The 8,473-nt window shown below is 52.4% G+C and overlaps 1 protein-coding gene across 1 annotated transcript in view; it reads left to right on the top strand.

The window, feature by feature from the left end:
• Positions 1-8,473, top strand: part of TEAD4 (TEA domain family member 4) — a 76,528-nt gene that overhangs the window by 26,650 nt on the left and 41,405 nt on the right. Inside the window, exon 2 of the mRNA XM_012651065.1 lies at positions 2,667-2,921. Coding sequence (XP_012506519.1) covers positions 2,915-2,921 — 7 coding nt within the window. The 5' untranslated portion in view covers positions 2,667-2,914. The remainder of the gene's footprint in view (positions 1-2,666; positions 2,922-8,473) is intronic.

The raw sequence follows: 8,473 nt of genomic DNA, 5'->3' as shown, positions 1-8,473 counted from the left end.
GTGGTATCAGCTCACCACCTAGCTCACTGCAACCTCAAACTCCTGGGCTCAAGTGGTCCTCCTGCCTCAGCCTCCTGAGTAGCTGGGATTACAGGCCTGCGCCACCGCCACTGCATGCAGCTAATCTTTGTATTTTTAGTAGAGACGGGGTCTCGCCCTTGCTCAGGCTGGTCTTGAACTCCTGAACTCGAGCAATCCTCCCGCCTTGGCCTCCCAGAGTGCTAGGATTACAGGCGTGAGCTGCCGTGCCTGGCCAACTCTCTGCATGCTTTTAAAATCTCTTTGTTTTTGGTATTCTTGCCGTGTCCCCTCTATATGTGTTTATTTTATTTGAATTAATTGTAGTTAGGATTCAGTATGGTTCCTGAATTGGAGGATTCTTTCATTAATTCTGGACAATTTCCTGCCATTTTCTCTTCAAATGTTGTTCTCCTGTATTATCTATAGTCTCTCTTTCTGAAATTCTAATTGGAAGTGTGTTGAACTGCCTTATTCTGTTCTTCTTGCCCTTTATTGTCATTATAAAAGTACATCTCTAGGTAATGTCCTCAGGTCTGTCTTCCAGGTTGTTGCTTCTTTATCTAGCTCTATCTAATTTGTTGTGAATCCAAACCAGTGAGTTTTTTTCTGTATCTAATTTGTTGGGAATCCAAACCATTAAGTTTTTAATTTTAGTGACTAAATAATTTATTTCTAAATGTTTGATTTGGTTCTTTTCCCAGCCTATGTTGTATTTTTGATAATGTCTTGTTCTTTCTCATGTTTACCATTCCTTATTTAGGTCAATAATAATTTTAAATGTAATTATATAATAGTTTTTATCTGATAGTTCAGATATTTGTAGTTATTAGAGATCTAATCTCATCCAATATTAATCATAGTGGATTGTTTCCTCCTATATGTTGTAATTTTTAAATTCGAGATCGTCTTTAGCAAGGCAGCATCGTTGGGAATTCTCTGTAGTCTGCATTAAGGGTATATCTGTTCAGGGATTTTCAGCCTGGAATCACTGTTCATTTTTATGAATTGGCTGGAAGTTTCTGAGTAATATAAAATTCAAATCTTAAATCCATTTAAGGGCAATTCCTTAGTTGCAAATTCTTGGTACAGACAATTAGTTTTTATACATAGAACTTAGGCCAAGACATACAATCTTCTTTGTCAAATTTTGTCAGTATTCTGCTGTTTCTCTGAGATTTAGGTGAGTTCCAATTTCCCAGCATCTCTCAGTGCTATTTAAACTCAGTTGCTTTATTACTAAGGTCAGCTTCACCCCCTCCCTCCCAGGGCTATTATAGGAATTATAATTTGTTTATAATTACACCTTAGAGTTCTTTCATTTGGGGCCCTGGGGAGTTTTTTTTTTTAATAAATAATTTTTCATTTTTTATTTTTCAGAGACAGGGCCTTGCTCTGTTGTCCCAGCTAGAGTGGGGTGGTACAGTCATAGCTCACTGCAGCATCACCCTCCTGGGCTCAAATGACCCTCCTGCCTCAACCTCCCAAGTAGCTGGGACTACAGGTGTGCACTGTACCACCACACTCAGCTAATTTTTTTTATTATTTTTTGTAGAGATGGAGTCTTGCTGTGTTGCCCAGGCTGGTCTTGAACGCCTGGCCTTAAGTGATCCTCCTACCTTGGCCTCCCAGAGTGCTGGGATTAGAGACATGAGCCAGCTTGGCCGGCCAAAAAATTTTAATTGTGGTAAAAAACACCTAACATAAAATTTACCACTTTAGCCTTTTTTAGGTGTATAGTTCTGTAGTGTTACGTATGTTCACGTTATTGTGCAGCAGGCCTCCAGAACTTATTCATTTTGCAAAACTGAAATTCTGTACTTATTAAATAACGATTTCCCATTTCCTTTTCCCACGAGGCCCTGGTAATCACCATTCTACTTTCTATGAATTTGACTACTTTAAGTACCTCATGTAAGTGAAACCATATAGTATTTGACCTTTCATGACTGGCTTATTTCACTTAGCATGATGTTTTCAATGTTCATCCATGTTATCACATGTGTCAGAGTGTCTTCCTTTTTAAGGCTGAATAATATGCCTCTGTGTGTATGCGCTACATTTTTGTTAATCCGTTCATCCTTTGATGAGCCTTGCGTTGCCTCCACCTTTTGGCTGTTGTAAGTAATGCTTCTTGGACATGGCTGTGCAGGTATCTCTCCAAGACCCCGCCTGCGATTCTTTTGGACATATACCGAGAAGTGGGATTGCAGGATCATGTGGTGTATCTCTTTTTAATTTTTTGAGGATCCGCTGTACTGTTTTCCATAGTCTTTGCACCATTTCACATTCCCACCAACAAGACACACTATCTTGCATCCTTCTTGCCCAGTGTTAATTTAATGTCAGAGCATCCCTTGATACTGGGTCCTTGTCTCCTATTTCTTAGCCCTTGTCTGGGTTCTTAGAGCCTCAGTCAGAGAGTGCCTGGGTCATTGCACTCATCTGACATCTGGTGGGGAGCTGAGGTGTCCAGAGGGAAAATGACCTGTCCAAGACCCCGGGCCTGATCCTCGCAGACCTTTTCACTTCACTCTTTAACCCCTAAACCGCTGGTTTGGGGCTCTGGCCCTCCCTGCCACGCCCCTGTCCCACGGCCTGCACAGCTCTTCCACGTCTCACCAGTGCTGTGGTTTCTGCCCCGGCAGGTCCAACGGGCGCTCCTCCAAGCAGAGCCTTGGAGGACAAGGCCGGCACCATTACCTCCAACGAGTGGAGCTCTCCTAACTCCCCCGAGGGGAGCAACGGCTCTGGGGGCAGTCAGGCACTGGACAAGCCCATCGACAATGACGCAGAGGGCGTGTGGAGCCCAGACATTGAGCAGAGCTTCCAGGAGGCCCTGGCCATCTACCCGCCCTGCGGCCGGCGCAAAATCATCCTGTCGGACGAAGGCAAGATGTATGGTAAGAGGCTGTCCGGGCTTGGCAGCAGGACCCTGAACTCTCGGTCCAGTCCTGGAAATACAGCGGAGGCAAGGAAATAAAGCTAGACATGGTAACCTTGGCATTCCCTCCAAGTAACAGAGGGAATAACCGCTTCTCTTGGAGGCTTCTACCAGGTGGACACTGCCTTCTTCTGTCCTAGGTACCGCAGGCATGGGGGCATCTGATGAGAAGCCTTTGAGTGGATGGAGGGTGGGTCCCCGGGGGTGAGCAGTGATGGGGGAGAACTTGGAAAAGGGGATATATCACCAGAACAGACTGGGAAAATCCTACAGTCCTCCCCCAGGCAAATGCCTCATCTTTGGGCTGCCCACCTTGGCTGCGAAGGGTGCTGAGGAAGGGGGCTCATTCCCGCCTCCATTCATTTGCTCACTCGTTCATGCAGCACACACATGCCGAGCCTTCTGGGCACCGGGTGCGGGTGGGGCAGAGCGAGGCCCTGCTCGGTATGCGGTGTGGGGGGAAAGTGAGCACAGGGGACTGCGCCGCGAGGCGACTGGAGAGCTCCTTGGAGAGACTCGAGCACAGGCTACTCGCCTGGGAGAGGTCCCTCCAGCTGAGGGTCACCAGAAACAGCTTGATCTTCTCGAATGGCAGAGGGCGCAGAGCACATAGAAACTCCGTGTTCAATGGCGGTTCCATGGCGCAATGGTTAGTGCTCTGGACTCTGAATCCCCCAGAAACACCGTGTTCAGCAGCCATGTGGAAAGGACCAGGCAGTCAGCATGGGGCTGTGTGGACTTTTGGATAGAAGAGGGGACATCTGGAATAGTAGGACAAGAACAAACAGGAACAAACTGAGCAGGTGTTGGAAAGCCTGTATTGGGCTTCCATTCCCATCGGAAAGCCCCCAGAACCCCCTGCTCGAAACAGTAGTCTTGGGGCAGGAGTGAGAGGCAGAGAGGGTCTGTCTGTGTAACTGGCCGAGACAGTAACAACAGAAGCCTCTGCCATGGTGCCCAGCAAGATGGCCCTGGCCCAGCTGCCCACCCCTGGGTGGCCTGGCGCCCCTCCCCCGCACGGGAGCTTTGCCAGCGATTTAAAGGCCGTGGGAGGGGCGCCTGGGCCTGACTGTACTGGTTTCCAGGGGCTGCCAGAACAAGTCACCTCAAACTGGGCGGCTTAAAACAACAGAAATTATCACTCTCTCACAGTTCAGGAGGCCAGACGTCCCAGTCAAGGGGTCAGCAGGCTGGCTCCTTCAGAGCGCTTGGGGAGTTGGCCTGTTCCTAGCTCCGGCATTGCTGGCGACTCTTGGCGTTGCTCACCGTGGCCCCACACTCCGGTCTCTGATTCTGGCCCTGTGGTCAGCTACGGTCTTCCCTGCGTGTGTGTCTGTGTGTCTTCTGCTCTTCCCATAAGGACACCAGTTGTTGGGGGTAGGGCCCACCTTAGTCCAGTGTGGCCTCATCTTAAGTAATTCACTGGTGAAGAGCCTGTTTCCAGATAAGGCGTGCTGAGGTTCTGGGGCGCTGTTCAGCGCTGCTCAGCTGACCCAGCTCAAGTCTCCTTTGTGACTGGCCCTGGTGGCGGTGGGGCTCCCACCACTGCCCTGTCCTTTACCCACAGCCTTGCCCTCAAGGCCGAAGGGCCCCTCCCCTTTCTTTTGCTTGTGGGGGAAGCCAGGTCCTCTGGAGCTAGGCTAGGCTCTGCTCTGCAGCCACCGGTGAAAGCATACCTCTCCCATCCCCCTCCCCCCGCCCCTGCGGCTTTGCTCCAGCCCCAGGGAAGCGCCACTGAGGAGGCAGCTGAGGTGTGTGGAGCCCTGGAGGAGCCGGGTGTGGTGTTGGGGCTTTGCATTGATCGGCCTCGTTTAGCCAGTGAGGAAGTGGCCCCTGGGACCGAAGGTTCCCACCCTCTGGTGGAGGGTGGGATAGGTCTTGACCACAAACTGGTGTGGAGGTGAGGCAGGGCAGGGGCTGTGCGAGGCAGGGCAGGGGCTGTGTGAGGCAGGGTGCGCCCTGGCTGGGAAGCTGCCGCAGGATGAGTCCGTGTGCTCTAAAGGGACAGCTGGCCTGGAGGACATTGGGGAGCAAGTGGCGTGCAACAGAGGCAAGAGCTGAGGGGCGGCAGGTGTGTGGGGGTGAGGCCCTTGGAGATAGCAGAATGTGCTAGAATCAACAGATGTTTCATTCAGTGGCCCTGTGGACCAGGGGCTTCGGCTGCTTACTCTTTTGGTTTTTGGTTTTGGAGGTTTTTTTGTGGTCGAATATATTTACATATATATATATAACGTCAAATTTACCATTTTAACCATTATAATTTTTAAGTTTACAATTCAGTGGCTTGAAGTACATTCACGTTGTTGTACAACCGTCACCACCGTCTATCTCCAGACATTTGTCGTCATCCCAAACTGAAATTCTGTACCCTTTAAACATGAATTCCCAATTCTCCCTGTCCTCCCTGCCCCCAGCCCCTGGCATCCCCTTCTACTTTCTGTCTCTGAGTTTGACCACTCTGGGTACCACATGTAAGTGGATTCCTACGGTAATGTCCTCAAGGTTCATGCATGTCGTAGTCCAGGTCATGATTTCCTTCCTTTTTTAAGGCTCAGCAATATTCCATTGTTTGTATATTCCACACTTTGCTTATCCGTTCATCCATCCATGGACATTTGCGTGGACGCTTAGATTTATTTAGTCGTTAGAGATAGCTATTTCTATCCCCACTTCACACATAAAAATATGGGCTTAAGAGATTTTATCTGCGGTCACCAGACCATTGTGACGGGCCAAACTGGTAGAAGCACCGGGCCGTGGCTCTCTGGCAGGCCTCAGGTTGGAACTCGCTTTGGCAGGAGAGAAGCCGCCGCACGGGCAAGCAGGGTGAGACGGCGTTTGGCAGTCTGTCCCGGCCGCATTGGCGTCCTCAGGTGCTGCTCTCCTTCCCTGCTGAGGGACAGGGAAGGGTGGAGGGCCTGGGAAGAAGGAGGGGCAGGGGCCAGGAGCCTCCTCATCGCTCCGTGACACTGCGGAGCTCCCAGTGCTCTCGGACACCCGCCGTCTCTTCCGTCCTTTCAGGGATCCCTGAAGGAGGGAGGAATCATAATCTCTGCTTGCAGATGCACAAATGGAAGCTCAGAGAAGCCAAGAGCCTCTCAAGTGGGAAGTGGAGAGCCGGGCTGGGACCAGTCCTGCCTCCGGGCCCGGCGCTCCACCGTCACCCGAGCGGCCCCGCTCCTCCGCTTCTGCCCAGCCCTGGCTCCAGGTGGGTCAGGCTCTGGGCAGGGGCGCTGGAGATGGCAGTGCAGTGTCCGATCCCTCACCCAGCCCCCACGGCACCTGTCCTGCGTGAGCCCCATGGGTCCTGCTGGGATCCAGACATTGGCTCATCCCATCTCCTCTTACCAGTCACGGGGGCTGAGCCAAGGCAGGACCATGCAGGGAGTTGGTGGAGAGCTCTGCAGAGCTGACCGGTCCAGCTGGGAGGTATAGATAGCTCTGAGCTCACCCCAGTGTGTGGGATGGGCCCTCAGGGAGGCAGAGCAGGAGGGCAAGCTGCTGAGCTGACTCAGACCTAAGCTCTGTCTGGCTGCCGTCCTCCTGTCTGCTCAGCTTCCCTCAGGGGTCTGCTCATCCTCTGTGTACCCCAGACCCACCCTGAGCCCATAGCTGGCTCTCGGCATCCCCAAGAGCCCTGGTCTTCACTCTCCTCCGACGTCCCCATATCCGGAGGCCGCCAGTCAAGTGGGCCAGCCCAGGGGGCCAGGCTGGGCTGAGAGCATGCAGGCGGACAGCGTGCTGAGAGGGTTCTAGACCCGGGGCCTTTCCTTTGCTCTTTGAGGACAGGGATTAGGCCTGCTCCCACCCCGGCCACAGCACATCCAGAGCAGGACACGCCGACCAGCGCCAGGCAGACATGCAGATGACATGCAGAGCAACACAGCAGATTAACACCTGCTATTTCTGAGCTGAGTCGCCCACTCTCGTTGGTCCTGGCCCTCCTCTTGAGCACCTCTTACCCTCCTGGGCTGGCTCCCTGGCCTGGGGTGCTAGCTTTCTCCTGCTTACGGCCACTTCCATTTTTGCCCTGTCACTGTGTCACTGTCACCCTGGCACTGCCAACATCGGCCACTCTGACCTCCTTTGGCCAAGCTCGCTGTTGACCCCTGTGTGTGCAGGTGGTGGGAGGTGAGGGCGGAGCGACTTCTCCCCGACCTGCCTGCGCACTCCGCTGCCTTCCTCTGCATTTGTTCCTCCCTGCCACCACCCCGCCCCCCAGCCTTTCAGCTTCCTGAAGTTGCTCTGGAACTTCCCAAGTCTGTATGGTCTCTTCTCTCTCCTCTCTCTCTCTCTCTCTCTCTCTCTCTCTCTCTCTGCTTCTCCTCCCCAGGGTCCCAGGGGAGCTGTCCTGTCACCAGCCAGTAGTTCTCATTAAGTGCCCCCAACCCCTAGCCAGGCCAGGGCCAAGGGCTGTGTGGTCTCTGCTTTCCACGACTTCGTGGTCTACTGGGAGAGGCAGGAGAAACACCTAGGGAAGGTCAACCGCCCAGGCAGGCACTGATGTCGACTACAGCAATTCAACCAGAGGGCTAGGCTATCTTGAAAGTTTTCTCGAAGGAAGTGGAGCTGAGCTGGGTAGAGGGGTGCGGGTGCTTGTCTCAGTCTGTTTGCTGTTGCTGAGAACAGAATACCTGAAACTGGGTGATTCATAAGAAGAAGAATTTGTTTCTTACCATTATGTAGGCTGAGAAGTCCAAGGTCGAGGGGCTGCATCTGGTGGGGGCCTTGCTGCTGGTGGGGACCCTCTGCAGAGTCCCAAGCCGGTATCTGGTGAGAGGGTGGGCTGAGGTCTGTCTTCCTCTTCTTACAAAGCCACCAGTCCCACTTCTGTGAAAACCTCTTAACCCATTGACCCACGAATAGATTAATCCATTCATGAGGGCAGAACCCTCATGACCCAGTCACCTCTTAAAGGCCCACCTCTCCATACTGCCACGTAGTGGATTAAATTTCAGCATGCATTTTGGAGGGGACAAATATCCAAACCACAGCAGTGCTCCAGGCGGGGGGAGGAGAGAGTGTGAGCAACGGCCTAGAGGCAGGACTTTGCACGGTAGGTTTAGGGGACCCCAGAGGAGGATCTTGGCAAAGTGCTGTCGTAACAGACTGTCAGAGGAGGAATCCCCTGATTTTGTGGGTGGGTCACAGAGCCCGGAAGAGGCAGAGTCTGGGCCCTGCTCACTAAGGGGACGGGCAGGCGAGCTTCCACCCCTGCCCCCTCCCAGGGCCTGTTCTTCGGATTCTCTGCTGCCCTTTGCTCTGTCCCCCTGCGGGTTTCTGGCTCCTTCTATGCTCCCCGTCGTGGCCCAGAACCCTGACTTCAGGCATCTGGAAGCGGATGGTGTGAGTGAGGTTAGGTGCAAATCTACTCTCTGCCCCGAAAGCTGGTGCGACCTTGGCAAGGCGTTTAACCTTTCTGAGCTTCACTGCCCTTATTTGTAAAACGGGGGTAATAGTACTACTACCTTTTTGGGGGGTTATTTTGATTTTATTTATTTTATTGTGGGA

Source organism: Propithecus coquereli, unplaced genomic scaffold (assembly GCF_000956105.1).
Source record: "Propithecus coquereli isolate 6110/MARCELLA unplaced genomic scaffold, Pcoq_1.0 Scaffold346, whole genome shotgun sequence".
Classification (NCBI taxonomy): domain Eukaryota; kingdom Metazoa; phylum Chordata; class Mammalia; order Primates; family Indriidae; genus Propithecus; species Propithecus coquereli.
Note: the sequence above shows the minus strand (reverse complement) of the source record. Positions and strands in the feature narration are given on the sequence as shown.